This window comes from Caretta caretta, chromosome 1, assembly GCF_965140235.1.
Source record: "Caretta caretta isolate rCarCar2 chromosome 1, rCarCar1.hap1, whole genome shotgun sequence".
NCBI classification, from domain to species: domain Eukaryota; kingdom Metazoa; phylum Chordata; order Testudines; family Cheloniidae; genus Caretta; species Caretta caretta.
The window spans coordinates 248,536,267-248,553,272 of NC_134206.1; the positions used below are offsets into that span (position 1 = coordinate 248,536,267).

The 17,006-nt window shown below is 41.7% G+C and overlaps 1 protein-coding gene across 8 annotated transcripts in view; it reads left to right on the plus strand.

Annotated features, from left to right (window-relative positions):
• Nucleotides 1-17,006, plus strand: part of CHRM2 (cholinergic receptor muscarinic 2) — a 242,997-nt gene that overhangs the window by 129,705 nt on the left and 96,286 nt on the right. For 5 of the 8 annotated variants that reach the window (XM_075122854.1, XM_048830370.2, XM_075122858.1 and 2 more), the window contains one exon: nt 3,937-13,469. The exons of 2 other annotated variants lie outside the window; for them this stretch is intronic. In XM_075122854.1, coding sequence (XP_074978955.1) covers nt 3,983-5,392 — 1,410 coding nt within the window. In that variant the 5' untranslated portion in view covers nt 3,937-3,982 and the 3' untranslated portion in view covers nt 5,393-13,469. Of the gene's footprint in view, nt 1-3,936; nt 13,470-14,062; nt 16,010-17,006 lie in introns of those variants that run through there. One more of the 8 variants, XR_012665948.1, reaches the window with a different exon arrangement.

Genomic DNA, 17,006 nt, shown 5'->3' on the forward strand with positions numbered 1-17,006 from the left:
TCCTATCCCTGCCCTCCAGCGTATCTACCTCTCCTCCTAGTTTAGTATCATCCGCAAATTTGCTGAGAGTGCAATCCACACCATCCTCCAGATAATTTATGAAGATATTGAACAAAACCGGCCCCAGACTGACCCCTGGGGCACTCCACTTGACACCGGCTGCCAACTAGACATGGAGCCATTGATCGCTACCCGTTGAGCCTGACAATCTAGCCAACTTTCCACCCACCTTATAGTGCATCCATCCAGCCCATACTTCTTTAACTTGCTGACAAGAATACTGTGGGATTCCTTTCCTTTACTGTTCTTACTCTCCTTAGCAAGTTACTATCCACGGACATGCCGTGATAGCCAGCAGAGTCAGCGTCTCCCTTTGCAACTCACACAAATACCAGTGGACTGAGGGGTGAGCTCTGGTTGTTCAAGAAGAAGATCTGGTACTTCTCATGATAAGAGGGGTCAGACTAACTTAAAGTGCCTCCACCTCCATTTCTGTCTGCTGAACTCCAACACCATGCCTGAAGCAAAAGTAGTCTAAAAGCAACGTGCAATCTGTTATTTCAGTGAGAAAGTAGTCACCGATATCTGTACCAAATTCCTCACTGTGGGGCTGATCCAAAGCCCACTGAAGTCACTGGACGCATCTAAGTGACTTCATTGGGCTTTGGATCATGATGTAGACACAGAGCAGAGCGTGTGTTTGTATATGCATCATCTAGAGCACAGTGGACACCGTCAGTGCTCAACAGCTATCAAATAACAACAAAAAATAATAAAAATAAATCAGATATTTGTAACAACCTTTTTCTTCAGCCCTAGTCTCTTCCTTAGTTCCTATTAACACACACAGTCATTAATTATAGGAATGGCCTCCTCTTATTTACATTGATGCAAATCAAAGGAATTTGTAATTAATAGCAGAATTTGGCCCTATATGTATTTGTGCCTAAAAGAAAAAGTATCTGTTTTAACAGTAGCAGAATCATGTTGTTTTCAGTGCACAGCTAGTACTGACTTTCTCACTGCCGGCGAGTTTAGTGCAAAGAGGAAGTGCTGGAGGAGAAAAGTCCCTTGTCTGCCTGTTTTTGAAAGGGCTAAGCAACCTCCTGCTTCTGGCAGGTAGAATTAACCTGGATTTCTCTGCAACATGTGGATCAGGTGAACTATTCCTGAATTCCCCAAATTCCCCAAGGAAGAAGAACGCGAGTTGAAAGTGCAGCTAGGAAAGTGCTGCTAATAGAGTGGCAGCAATTATGTACGCCAACTTTTGAGGTTTCAAAACTTGCTTTCATTCCTCACAGGAGCAAGGACAAAACTTTCAAATGTTTTCCACAAAATGGAATTGTGTCAAAATGTCCATTTTTGGATTGGAAAGGTCCAGTTTTCAATTCAGCTCCTCTCTTTGTGCCTCTGGCAGAAGTGACCAGAGAGCCCTGGAACTCAGAAATCTTCCCATTGAAAACTTTGTTGAAATCCATAAACCTCCACAAAATGTTTTGGCTTTGACAAAACAGCATATTTTGACTAAAATAGACTCCATTGAAAATGTTCTGACCAACACTACTTGGGCAGAATAGAGCTGAAAGAAGCTCCACCAGGTTAAATCCTGGGAGCCACAGAATGCTGGCCAGTCAGCACCCCTTGCCCCCAGCTGGCCAGTGGGTTCCAGAGACTCCCCGGGGGAGGGGAAGAGCTACCTGGCGTCCCTCAGCGAGTTTTTCCCTCTCTTGCAGCTGGGATTGTCCCCCCTTCACCATCAGCCCATCAGGTTCCCCCACCCATTGAGGCAGGAGGGTGGCATTTCTAATACATACAGTAAACTGCTAAACCTATAGCATTTTTAATAAATTACATCTAAGTTCTTATTCTTTTGTGACTCTTCTGTTGTATTCCCTTTAACCTATTCATACTATAACAAGCACACAATTGAAATGATCTCTCCCTTCTTTTCTGCCTCTTTCTCTCCCTCTCTCTGAAATACCCTTCTTCTGTACAACCCCACCCTAATGCTCACGGATTGATCAATAGAAAAAAAAGTCTGTCCATCCAGGGTTTTGTGCCACCCTCATCACAACAGAGTCTGAAAATCTTTTTCCCAGCTCTGTTTTCTTATCAGCTCAACCTTTGCCAAACAAAAATCTCAGATAATAGTAATGTTAGAGACAAATATATAAGCTCCATTTGTAGTCAGTTGTTCTGCATCAGATATAAATTAGAATGGTGTAAACTGACCTCAGGCAAAGAACCCTTAAACTTGGTGCAGTCTTCCAACATCTCCAAAGGCCCAAGTTTGTTTGTTTTTCTTTATGTTTACGGGTTATTTACTGTGCTGACAGCTCCCATCATCTTCATCTTTTCTAGCCCCAAAGAAAAAGTGCAGTAATTTAATTCTAGTGAAAATGGATCATCCTGGTTATGAAATATGGATTATATGTGCATATATGGCACCTGGTTAGTAGCAAGTACCACAGAACGAAACTCTTGATCTCCTAGGGCAGTATACGTGCATTATGTAAGTTAAGTGGATTTTTTTCTTCCTTTAGTCACTCACCCAAACTTAAAAGCTCCATCTTAAAGATCTGATGCCTTGGGAAAACTTTGGAAAACATTCCAACTAGAAACAATCTAACTTCTTTGTCACATCTGGCCTTCATGCCGTAATAATCCCTTGAATACAACACATAAATAATGTACACTCAGAGACTGCACTGACAATTCCGTTGCATTGTATTGATTTCAGAGGGAGACACAGAAAAGGATGCTGTATAACCAAAAACACTTGTTCACCTATCAAATGTGTATTACTAGTATTTTACTTTTATTTATTGAGTGCTGACAGTGTGTTTTATAAGGCAGAAAACAGGTTGGTAAATATGAACAAAACTGGATTTTTTGGTTTTTTTTATGGTTCACCTGCAATCGTTTCATGCCTTACATCTCAGTTCTCTGTGACATCAATGATTTCAACCACTTATTATGTCACAAAACAGAGGATTGTGACAAATAGAGGATAAGCATTAGATAATTAACTCTTCATGTTAAAAAAGCATTTTTTTCATGCAAAAACCGGAAAGAGACTATACAGAAATACTTTTAAAAAGTTTGGTGAAATCTGGGGGGGGGGGACTTGATAGAAACAAATCAGTATGTATGCTAATTAGATGAACAGATCCTCAGTTGGTAGAAATTGCTTAACTCTATTGACTTCAATGGAGCTATGCATATTTATATCAGCAGGGCATCTGGGCAGCAGGGAAAATTTTCAGTTTCCCATGCAGTGCCAGCCTCTTTTCAGACTCTGAAAAGAAGTAACTGGTATGTAATATTTGCAAATTATTGGGAGAAATTACACCCGTTTTTTCTATGGACCTCATAGAAGCCTTCCTCATCGCACCTTACAAGACAGAGAGAAACTTATCACCCTTTACCATCCAATTCCAAATAAAATTCATCTTCATTCCAGATTTTAACAACTCTTTGATGAACTTCCCAAGAGAGATTTAATTTAGATATGGTCTTGAACCTTAACCCTGGATCAGAACATGCCTAAACTTTGGAGGTGTGGGGGACGGGACGGGACGGGACTTGAAACTGAGATTCAGTTCCAAATGTTGTGATTAGTTCTCAGTTTTATAATGGGTCACAAGAAAAAAACTTGGATCTGAATAAATATGCATATTAGTGTGTCCAAAATCTAGATCTGGATCCAAATTTTGCATCCTTGTTCAAGCTTTAATTTAATCACCTCTATATATTATTCCCAATAGAAAACGGCAAACAGCAGAATGTTTTAGATAAACCATGCCCGTGTGGTTCTGCCAGACCACAATCTGCTACATTGAAGTTTTTTCCATACACATTTTTTCAGGGCTCCATTTGCCAGAATCAAAGGGCTAATTTAATAATGATATTTCTTTTGTTTTCTTTCCTCTGCAGGTTTAAGTGATAATTGGTCATCAGGTTTCTTGTTAGAGACACAGAAATGAATAACTCAACTTACATAAACTCCTCTGCCGAGGATGTTATGGCACTGGGGAGTCCCTATAAAACTGTTGAGGTGGTCTTCATAGTCCTGGTAGCAGGATCTCTCAGTCTAGTGACCATCATTGGGAACATCCTGGTCATGGTGTCCATCAAAGTCAACAGGCACCTGCAGACTGTCAACAACTACTTCCTGTTCAGCTTGGCATGTGCCGACTTGATTATTGGTGTCTTTTCCATGAACCTGTACACACTTTACACTGTGATTGGCTACTGGCCCTTGGGGCCCGTGGTATGTGACCTGTGGCTGGCTCTTGATTATGTGGTCAGCAATGCCTCTGTCATGAACCTTCTCATCATCAGCTTTGACAGATATTTTTGTGTCACCAAGCCTCTGTCGTACCCTGTAAAGAGGACCACTAAGATGGCGGGTATGATGATTGCAGCTGCTTGGGTGCTGTCCTTCATCTTGTGGGCACCTGCAATTCTGTTCTGGCAGTTCATTGTTGGGGGAAGAACTGTTCCTGACGGGGAGTGCTACATCCAGTTTTTTTCCAATGCTGCTGTCACCTTTGGCACTGCTATTGCAGCCTTCTACCTGCCCGTTATCATCATGACCATCCTCTACTGGCAGATATCTCGTGCCAGCAAGAGCAGAATAAAAAAGGGAAAAAAGGAACCAGCACAAACCCAGGATCCAGTTTCTCCCAGTTTGGTCCAAAGTAAAATAGTGAAACCAAACAATAACAACATCCCAACAAGTGAGGATGGGTTGGAGCACAGCAAAATTCAGAATGGTAAAGCCACAGGAGAGGCTGTGACAGAGAACTGCATTCCAGGGGAGGAGAAGGAGAGCTCTAATGACTCCACTTCCATCAGCGTGGTTGCTTCCAATGTGAAGGAGGATGAAGCTACCAAAGAGGCCACCAAGGCTTCTGTCTCCCAAGTCCACTCGAAAGGGGAGAATTCCAAGCTGACGTGCATTAGGATAGTTACTAAGTCCCAAAAGGGTGACTGCTGTGCCCCAACCAACACCACCGTGGAGATTGTAGGTACTAATGGCCAAAATGGGGATGAGAAGCAAAACAATGTGGCCCGTAAAATTGTCAAGATGACCAAGCAGCCAGCCAAAAAGAAACCACCCCCTTCTCGAGAAAAAAAAGTGACCAGGACTATCTTAGCTATTCTCTTGGCCTTCATCATTACCTGGACACCATACAATGTGATGGTGCTCATCAACAGCTTCTGCGTCTCCTGCATTCCCAACACTGTATGGACTATTGGTTACTGGCTCTGTTATATCAACAGCACCATCAACCCTGCCTGCTACGCGCTTTGCAATGCTACCTTTAAGAAAACCTTTAAGCACCTTCTTATGTGTCATTACAAGAACATAGGAGCCACAAGGTAAAAATGAAAAAATGAAAGAGGGGAAAAGTTCCAAGTTTTAAAAAACAATGCCATAGCACTTTATTCTCTAGTGTGGAACATGCAATCAAGGAACCTAGTGGATTCACTGACCTGGGGTGTCAGCTCTGTCTTTGAGAACTGCACTTAAAACCTTTTTTAAATTATTATTATTATCAGTGGATCTTGGGGAAGTGGTGATTGAATGAGTGGTCAGTAGGGAATGTGGACTTGAGGCACAGTTCCTTGTTTCTGTTGGTATCATGCAGAAGGGCTTTTTGAGTCTATGATTTTTGTCCATTCTTATAGAATAACAATAATCTTTGTGTATGTGTCTGTCTGTCTGAAGGAAAAAATGTAAGGACACTTTGACAACAAATAAAACATAACTAACTGGAGAGGGGAGGCAAGATGAAATAGAGGGACACTGAGCAATTCAAACTCACCTTGCAAAGACTATTTCCAAAGTTAAAAGCTGACAATTATTTTTGTCAGGGTCTCATGTTGAGAATCTTAAAGGTAGGCTAACTATGACAGCTAATATATTATCTTTACCTCTCTCCCATCACCAAAAATATATCAGACAAAAATATTCTTTATCTCACCATGAATCCCATGATTCACTATCCATTGTTCCAAGCATATCAGCTTTCTTCTACTGGGGGGGTTGATCCCATGGTGCCAATGAAAATAAAAGGGAAAAAAGGAGGTCCTTTCCAGCTTGCTGTACCACAGAGAGTGTCTTGAGGCCCTTATAAGCCAACGTCTTTGATAATTTAGCTCACTTAAGCTCTTTTATGTGCTATCCCCCAGGAAGTTGAATTTTTCTTCAGTCAGCCTTTTCTTCTTTTTTGCACCTCCCTGCCCAGGGCATAAGGATTGAAAATCAAAGCCTGCTGTGAATTAGAAGTTTTCATCAAATTAACAACCATGTGGCCCAAATCAAGGAAGTAAGTTGAGACCAGCAAGAGCAGTTGTTAATAGGTAATGACAGAGTTATATCCATTTCCAGTAGGCACAGACTTTATGTCCAGGATTTGCTTGTGGCTCCCAGAGGTGAAAGGTTAACATAAGAAAGTCCATCTTAATTTCCAACAGAGAGAAGGTTCCTACTAATGTATTTGTTCTAAGGAAGGGAATAACTGCATGCAGATTACTGTGCCCACTTGAAGTGACTCTGGGTATGTTCCTGGAATGAAGAAGCCAAAGTCCTTCTTAGGCATATGGTGGGGACTATGTATACTTTATGGAAAAGATACAATGCTGGCCATGTTTCCTTTTGTATCAGCATGAAGCAATATTATCTCTACCTATCAGGGGATAACAGTAGTAAAGGGGCAGGGAGGAAAACAGTGGTTACACAGATATAGGCCCTGCAATATCATTATTTTAAAATGTTCCAAAAATTGTCTGTTACTGCAGAGAATTGACTCCTCCTGTCTGTAGAATAGCTACTTTTGCAGTATTTGATAGATATTGTGGCAAAATTGAGCACTGTGTGAATTTGGCAGAGTTCATCAGATTAAAGTAGACAGCTATTCCGTGCAAGATTTGCATCTGTCAATATTCCTCCTCTCATTGACAGTTCCAGACACTTTCAAAGGTATACCCGTGGATTTTGCTATCCAAAGAGTAGCCTTCTACAGTAACATTTCCGTGGGGTTCCTTCATTGTAATCCAGAAATATTCACCATCATCTGGAATGATGTTCACCCAAAAAGTAGACAACTAAGTCATCTAGGTACATTATCCTACTATATTACAGTCTTCCAAAGTGAACTTCAAAATAGCAGCCTTTTGGATTACAGGGAAATTAACCTTGATGACTTAACATTTAACCTTTTCAGATGCTCAACTGAACTGTGGATTGGGGCACTATGGAAAGATTTCCATGGACTTCAAACAGGACAAAGCATTAGGTTAACAGAACAAATGCTTGCTCACTAAGGGTCTGATTCTGCAACCCTTACAATGAACAGCATTAACTCCCATGAGTCCAGCTTTACTGTGATTACTCACTTAAGGAAGCGCTGCTCAGTGTAAGGGTTGCAAAATTGATCCCTAAATATCTGTCAAAGCTACTTTCACCTGATGTGTCTTGAAGGCCTAAAGGAAGTTATCTAGCCATGTTTCAGCAGTCTGTGTTGTTTATTCTCTTCCAAATGGTGAAAAATCCAGAGACAAAAATCATAGAGAGTGAAATATGTTCACTTTCTATACCTTTCTTCAGGAAAGAACAGCTTTCCAAGAGACCACGGCAGTTCCTCCCTCCCAGCAATAACACATTCCCAAAGGGGGAAAGTAGGAGCAGTATATTCTGCCCTGAAACCACTAACAGTTCAACTTGTAACCTTGGGCCTCTGACATGTGCCCAGGCTCCATTCTGAACTCTCAAGTCATCACCAGGACACGAATTACAAATCCACTTAGCACCACGAGGCACATCCACAGGTTAAAAAGTACAGCGATACATTGCATGACATTCTGCTGCATCTCATGATGTGATGAGACACAGTGTGATGCAAAGAGAAATGGACATTGTGCCAAAGACCCGCCAAGAGATGAAACACAACATACAGCTTTCTAATGCTTCTTCCTAACACCCATCACTATCTTTGAGCCCATGAAAAGAGAGACTTTATTTCAAATTGTATTAACAGATAGCACATTTGAAAGGATACAGAAACTGCATAGTGTACTATACTTTACCCTTAGTGTATGTTTCCTACTTGTATGTAAAATGTCTGTCCGATACACATACGCACACATTCTTCAAAACTTTAGAGTTCCAAACATGAAATAATGTGTCTGCAAACACACACACACACAAGCATACAGCATACATGTGCAATATAAAATTTTCAATATTCAGTGTGATGCATGAGAATGATAGCCGTGCTGCTCTCCTTAACATCTAATGTGAGGTGCAAGACAAATTCCTATTCATCATGCTGTGTATACCCTCCTTGTGACACTGAGGCTCAGAAAGCCTCACACAATCTGTAAGGTTTAAATTCAGTTTGGGGGGTGGATTAGTGAGATCCCATAGGAATAGTCTCTCATGACTACATCGTAATTTGTTCTTTCAAACAAAGCGGCACTGGTTAAAAAAACCTATCTGGGTTTTATAATCCCTCTCCCCATGCCTTTCCTTGTTCTTCCAAATCTACAGGATACTTCACATTCACTTCTTTCCCCTTTGGATTATAGTTCTGCAGGCTGTAAATGTGATTCTTAAGAAAATGGTGCCTTCCACCTACCCATTTTAGCTCCTCATTTGTCATCTGAATCTGTCAGCTTCACTGACTGACAAAAACCACTGTTGTTGGTGCTAAGGAACCAATGAAACAGTGGAAATAAGAGCTGCATTCTGTTCTGCTCCATGCATCAGCAACCCTAGCACCAGCTATCTTTGTCATACTAGACCCATTATCTTTGTAATGCCAGTGGCAGAAGAAGCCCAGCTGGATTTTTCACATTACATGCTGAGCTTTACATGCAATTTTAGCAAACTGTACATGTGACTCATTAAGAAAAAGAAACATGGAAGACAATTTTCACTACTTGTTCCCCCTCATTGGCAGGCTCCAGACAGAGGACAAGACATGACCAGGCACTGAGTCTGAACCACTCTTTCTTCCCCATAAAGGTAGTCCCTCTAGGTCAGGATTGAGTCACATCTTTCAGTCCAGTGTAGGAAGACTTGCAAGTGTCACTGTCCAGTCTATAGCAGCTTTCTGAGGAGAGGACAACAGCCTGAAGGCATGTCAATATGGCCCCTTTTGTGAGCATTAACATCATTTTAGAGGGGAAAATGGTAGAGATATCTCAACTGTCAGCCAAAGTAACATTGAGAAATCTGCTTTCAGCTGTGTGCAAAAACCTAAGGAACATTCTGGTCAGCCATCTGTTTGGCATTTTTACTTGATTTATTAGGAATCACAGGGGTCCATTTGGACGTAGAAATGCTTTTGATTGTTGCCCTGTGAAAAATGGGCCGTGCAAAACAAAAGCAAGTCAAAAGATATAAGACTTTTTTCCTCTCAAATGACAGTAAAGACTGGTGCCGAAGGGTCAGATCCTGGACACTGGTTGTTTTAGACCCAGCATAGCATGGAGGGGAAAAATGCATCTGTAAATTACCTTTTCATTTCCCTAAAGCCAGTAGATGTCTGGGCTGGAGGAGCAATTTAGAGTACTCCTGGTGTGTACAAAATTACACCAGCTGCAACATCCCCCAGCAGTCTCTTTGCCTTGCCATGGTCCCAACTCAGCCAGCATACCAAGGCCCGGAAAGTAGGCTATGAACATCCAGACATGCTGGCTGTAATGCCACTCCAAATTCCCTTACACTGAGGAAAGTGGCAGATGGCCAGGGAAGCAAATTTTCCAGATGTTTCTATGCTGCCAGAGAGGTGCAAAGCAGATGAAATAGGGGTCATAAACTAGCCCTCTGTTGATTTATTATGGGAAGGGGACTCTAGGATAACGTCTCACTCACTCAGACTGCTTCAAAAAATGATGATCACATGGAAATGTTTTGGGACTATCCCATGCATCTCCTTTATAATATAATTCCTATTCCTGTTCCTCCCATCTCACTTCCTGATGAGTGGTCCTCTTTTATAGCATCAGAAGCAGTTGCCAAATCAGTAAAAAATTGTTTCTGAAGTAAAAGTCCCAGATTCACCTCTGTGCTTTGGTTGCTTTATGATGCTGGGACAATATTAAGGCAAGCTGGCCTACGCAGCCAGTGTGGGTGTGTGGGAAGAGGCTGAAAGAGAAGGCCAGCTACTCTGTGACACCAGTCAGCCAATGAAGGAGATTTTAGTGGTGTTTGCAGCAGGCTCCTGGATTGTCTGGCTGAGGTACAGGACAGTTAATAAAAGGGCCAGGGCAGGCAAAGAGGGCCCCTTCCTTGCTCTACCTCACCTCACAGCTGGATCTGCACTTGTTGCTCCTCTGCAATTCAGGGTGGCGAACCTGCTGGATTCCCCCCTTCCACCACTGCTTAGCTTTGATTTCGAGTATCTGGGGCTAATTAAAGACTCTCCCATTCCCAGGGCTTTGTGGCTGCCCTAGGCTCCATTTGCTGATGGATTTTACTCTTTTATACTGCCACAATGTTCAAGCCTTTCCCCTCTGGCAGAACCACCAGCCACTCTGTCTGGCAGAACCACCAGCCACTCTGACTGCTCTATGCCTTTCCAACACACAGCAGCCATTCACCTAGCTTTAACCAGCCCATTAAATAACTTTGTGTTCCAGAAGTGGCGCTGATATATGCTGCCGATTCTGGCCACAATTTTTATTTTAAAACCCCATATGAATAACTCAGAAAGTCACAAGTCAATGCTTTTATTGATCGAGAAGCCAAATTCATACCAAGGAACAGATTGCCAGACAATAAAAGGTCTGTCTTAAGGGGGTAGATTTTCGAAGGCACAAAGAAGAGTTGGGCAACCAAAGTCAATGAGAGTTAGGTGCCTAAATGCCCTTTGTGCCTTTGAAAATCTCCCCCTAAATATTAATGTAGACCCAGCTGGTGGAAGAGTAAACACTTGAAATTAGGATGATAAAAGTGGGTGTGACTTTTTTTATCCAACTCTTTTGTGCCCCATGTATAATGCCCCGGGCTGTGAACAAAACTTCTGCCCATGTATCCTCTGTCCATGTTGTTGCACTTCACTGTAGACTTTAAAAAGAAACATTTTTTTAATTTAAAAAACCCTTGCCCCAGTGCCATACACTGGTAGAGGCCCCCAACTTTATTTTTCCCCTTCTTTTCCCACTTCTCCCCCTCTGTCATGTTCTTTGAAATAAAGCCACGTTTCCTCCCACTTTGCTGCTTTAACTAATGTCTTCCCAGGCATTTAAGCAATGGATCTGCAGTTTCTCTCATCTTTCAGACATAGGGAGTGCTAGTATACTGATACTTCTGCCCTGCTAGATTCATGCCATTTTGTAGCATGCAAGTCAGCCTGATTCACTTCCATGTTCTTAGATGTACTACTGGAGATAGTAACCTCAAATCAAAATCCCTTTTAAATGCTTTAATTTTAGAAAAAGCAACACAAAAGCAAGACAGTCCTCTCCTTTCCCCTTTGTAAAAGTGTATCAGCTCCAAACCAGAAAAAACATAGGTAATAATGGAGACTACATATTGTCATGATGAAATATTACATGACAAAACACCATGCAGTGGTCTGTGCATCATAAAATGACAAACTGGGGGCCCTGTCATCCATCCTGAGCTACCAAGGTACTGTTAAAATATTCTAAGTGCTCTCTGACTTCCACTGCCTTTTTCACTAGGGAATCCCAACACTTGGACTGTGACCAGAGCCAGTCTGATTTTGATCAGCACCACACACGGCAACCAATGTCTTGCAAATATTTTCTTTCATAGTTTTACTTCCCTCAATTTTCTATAATGGCCTTTTCTTCACTATGGAAGAGGGGAAGAAGTAGCACTGCTACATACATATCAGTGTTCCTTGTGCTTGAATTAGAGAGGTAGCTGGTGGATTTGGCACACACACACATTAATCTGCTGCTGCCTGAAGAAAGAAAAAAAAAGTGGACCACCCCCCGCTCCATATCTCTGTCTAGTCTTTCATCTGACGTATGGAGACTGCCATTTCTCTTCTTTGATATGGTGGGCAAAGTTCACCCCTGAATTGTATTTATGAAGGAGCATGCATGAAAAGCTTTTCCTGTAAGATCTCCCCAACTGCACTGACTCTCTGGGAGACTTTGGTATCTGGCGGTATCAGATGCAGTATCACTGTAGTAGTCATTAAAATGGAAGGTCCTGTTTCTGCTGCCCTTCATGACAAAGGGTATGTTTCCATGTGTTTAACATATACATTGTTTCACCCTCTGGCACTGAAAAAAGCACAGTAGGCTGGGAAACAAGACAAACTTTCTGTTCCCAAAGCTCCAGATGGACAAGCAGTGTGAAGGCATTCTGGCATTACCGCTTTTCATCTGCTCTGGGGAGGCTCAGAGGTTTTGGTTCCACAGATGATTCCATCTTTAAAGTTCTACCCCAAAGATATCCATCCTTTTCTGAAGCACATAATAGTGATAATAATAATAATAAAAATATAATAGGTGAGACTGTGCCATGGTCAGTAATAAACTGACCTTTTTATGACTTATCCCTTAACTTCTGGTGCCATTTTGAGGAGGTCATTGGTGAGCTTGAGTCTAACATTCAAACTGTAAATACCTTTAAGCAGTGTGTTTTAACATGACCAACAGCATACCTTGGCTATGTACAGAAATAATACAATATGTGTAATATTATCAAGATAAGGTTGCAATGTAAATATATCTACAATGAATGTTCAATTACTCTTCAAACTGTATGTACAAGGAGGGGCCTAGTCTCCTCTTGAAATCTAATTTTTTTATTATTATTTTTTATCTCAAGAGTATGAAAATCCTATTGTTAATTTGAAAAATTCAGTATTCTTGTCTTAAAAGAAATATTCTGTATGAAAAAAGTGCATTAAATGTAAATGGTGTCCAAAATCATATGGCAAGATTGAGAAATGAGACGCATACAAACCAGGGCTGCTGGAATTTGGTAGCATTCTTGATGCCATACATTTGATCTCATATAAATAAGATAAGCACAAGTTTTATGGTTGGCTATGTAAAGCTAACCCACGTTATTATATATACCATATATATATATATTTATATATACTGTATAGATATATACATATTATATACAGTATTCACACAGTGAAGGAAGCACTTGGTAAAGAGACATTTCTGGGAATTTGTGCTTAATGTTTCAGTTCAGAGGGAACAAAGACTGCTATACAATTACATTAGGACATGTTATGCAGGCTGAGGAGCGTCATAGCCAGCTAGGAAGGAGAGGCTCCAATATAACAGTTAACAAGGATTGAGATGATGAGGGTTTGAAATGTTTTGAAGACAAAATGAAAATTACATGCAATATATGTGTATGTACCTCTGCTGAGTTGTATTCCTAGTTGAAGCATTGCATTAAACATCAAAATATAATAATAATAATAATAATAAAACTGGTTTTGTATGTGGTACCTCTGTTTTTTTGTTTTTCCTTATTGAGCAAACTACATTGTTTGCTGACCTGGGTTAATGGGAAGCGTCAGGTAACTAAAATCCCTCAGGCTGAGTTACATGGGTGTTCAGTATTTCTCTTTTTTAGTGGCTAGTGATAGTCAAACCTTGTTTTTCAAGGTCTTCCTCGTGAATGGAAAGTAGTCCAGCTTTACAAACTAGGGATCAAATATCTTAGTCCTCCTTTCACTCTTCCCATTCTCCACTTCCCCTGCTGTATCTTTATGCTTCTTTTCCTCGGCCTCTTTCAGTGTCCCAGTTTTCCCTCAGAAGAACTTAAGTGCAGGGTCCTATCCATATTTTAACAAGGGGCTCCTACAAAATATCCCTCCTCCTTCCACTTAGCTTGGGGTATAGTCCCATGTCCTTGGGGCACAATCCCTACAAGAGAGGAGCGGTGAAGGGACTGGGATAGCTATTCATTGCTTCTCCTGTTTAAACAAAGGCACGTGTTCACAGCTTACCAGGAGCGAGGCAGCATCACTGGCAAACAAACTTGTAGCAATTGCCCTTTGCTTGAAATGTCTATAATTTGTTCCTAACGTGTATACAGGGCTGGATCGTCCAAGATGTTGAGCCACCTTCAACTCCCATTGAAGTCAGTGAGAACTGAGGGTACTCAGCGCATCATGGGATACTCACCACCTTGCAACATCATGACCACATTGCACACAGACACCATCCTTGGAACCATCCCTGCCAACTGATGGAATCTGCTCTTTTCAAAAGGCAAAAAAATGTGCCGTTATCGTGGTGCCCAAATACAGACACTGGAACTTTAACCATCGACTTCAATGGAATCAGGAACAGGACCTTCATGAGCACAGTGGATCTATCATCTCTGGCAGGGATGTTTAGCACTAACGAGAGACAGGGACATCAAGAGGCAGGGACATCACCCTGACCCTTCCTATCAAGTGGCTCCCAGCTGTTCCCTCCAGCACATCACTGCTTAAATGCTTGATTTCATTTTTTCTCTAAAGCCCTCTCCTTTCTTCAAGATCTTTTTGTTTCTCTGATTTGGCTCTTCTCCTTCTAGCAGCTTTGACATCCATGCTTGCCTCTCTCTCTCAATCTCTTCTCACTGTTATCTCGCCTCCCTCCATTTCTCCAACCCTTCATCCATATCTCCACCTCAACGTCCTTGATCTTGGAATAAGGGCTAGAACACAGATTGTATTAGATATCCTGCAATTCACCATCTTTGTGAAACATTCAATTAAATTGTCATGACAGGCAAGTCTATGGATGGTGCTTATATGGCCCCCAGAATCACAGCATCAGCGTACCTCACAATATTCTAAGTATTTATCCTCCCAGTAGCCCATCAGGCAGGGAAATACTATCATCCCCATTATACAGATAGAGAACTAAGGCATAGAGAGACTAAGTGACTTGTCCACAGTTACGTAGGATGCCTGTGGCAGAGTAGGTAATTGAAATCTGGTCTTGCAAGTCCCTGGCTTGTGTCCCAGACATGGGACCATCTTTTCCCTCTAAAGGAAATACAGATCTGACCAAGAGATGAACTCAGATCACTGCATTCAGAGTCCACAGTGTTAACCATTACACCGTGGAACCATTTTATTAGCATACTGGTACAATCCACCCACTATGTACTTCCTCTTTGCAATACCTGAGAATTGCTACTGGGTGGCTCCAGCACACTCTCAAAATGCAGGTGATGAGTGGTTTGGTAGATGAGTGACAGGGAGAGTATGAGGGCCAACTTCTGGCTGTGTGATAGTTGACAATTTGAAGACTAACTAGATCCTTCTCCATATATTTTGTGAAGCAAAGACAAAATGCTTTTCTTTTCAGAAGGTACTTTAACATTATTTGGGTTTGGGTTCAGTATTAATTTCATGAAAATTCAAGGTGGGTGATGGGAACCTAAATTTAAGCCTATCAGTATGTAGACCTGCAAATACAAAGCATCAGAAAGGGATGTACTAGTCTAGACTGTGCACACACAACACTGAGTTAAAGACTAATTTCCTCTTCTGCATCTAACCAGAATGCACACAGTAGCATTTCAGTGAGTAGGTGGGTTGTCAGAATTCTGCAGTCTGAGCTTGGGGAGAGAGGGCAGGGGAAAAAGATGGAATGTGTGGCTGGGTACCAAAGCAAACAAACAAACAAAAAGGAATATATACTCTTCCCTAATCATCTTGCCATCTGGACTTTCACAAAATTACACCTCTCTTTAATGGTACAGGATCATGTCCAAGCTATGGCAATACCTAATGCCACCCATGCCTCCCTACCAACCCAGTAGCATTTCCTCCTGTTCAGTGTTTTGTGAGTATTTGGAGGCTCCTTGTTTCCTGGTGCTCCCAATCAGGTGTGTTACATCCTGGAGGAGAGTGCTTCAGATAAAGTTACCCACTCCAGAGCGACTTCCCTAGTGAGCCAGCTATTCATCAGAGACTCAGACTGTGCATTGTAACTGCCTACTATTTGCAGTGTTCAAGAAATGTCCTGGGAAAATCAATACAAAGAAAACACTGATCATTTGTAAATCTGTTAACTCTCTTCTGGCCCCTTGCCAGCCATTTTATTCACTGTCTAGATATGGAAACCCACTTGACGGTGGAAGGAAATGGACTTCGCCACTTTGTTCTCTCAGGGCCTTGCCAACTTCCTTTTCCACCACTTCACAGATCCAGAGGGAATAATAAAAATGGTAACAATGATTTCAAAGATGGGGGGAGAAAAAGCGAGAAGCATTTTCCCCCATACAAAGATTCTTCTCTTTGTGTTTCTCCCAGCTCTTTCAAGGGGTTCTCCAGCTTTCCCTCTTCTTAAAAACTTGCTAAAAGGCACAGAGCAAATCATGGTCAGAGCTGGGTCTGTGGCCTGAAAAATGAGGCATGGGATAGGAGGCAAAGAAGCTACAGTTGGGACATTTCAAAGGCTATTAAATTTGAGCTGATTGTTAAGTTTATAGACACACAGATTTTACTTGACGCCGACCGTAATCACTAAATATGACCTTGGATGCCATTGCAAAATGTTTGGAAATAGGTCCAAAGCAAGGGTGATTGGATCCAGATGGCATAACAGCAACAAATGGGAGTGTTACAGGTGACAGCCTCCTTGAATCATTTTTTCGGAATACGGGCACAGCTAGACCCTGGCCTCATAAAAGTCTCCTGGGCCCTACTGAAAACCATGATTAAAATAAACAGCATGCCAGGGGAAAGTAATTGAACCATCACCCCAGTCTAGATACGGGAAAGTCACAGCTCCCCTGAGTAACAGACAGCAAAAGATACATTAAATATGGAAACTTTGGTACCCTCAGAGGAATGACAGCAACACAGAGGAACAGGTATTTCCTTTGGTGAACACCTACAGTTCATAGCACAAATAATTAAGAAATTCCTGAACCATTTAGCTGGATTGTCCTTTTGGTGCAAAGGTACAAGTTACATTCACCCTCTCAACAGTCAATTTATACCCTAAATTCTCATCAGGAGCAAGCGGGTGAGGAG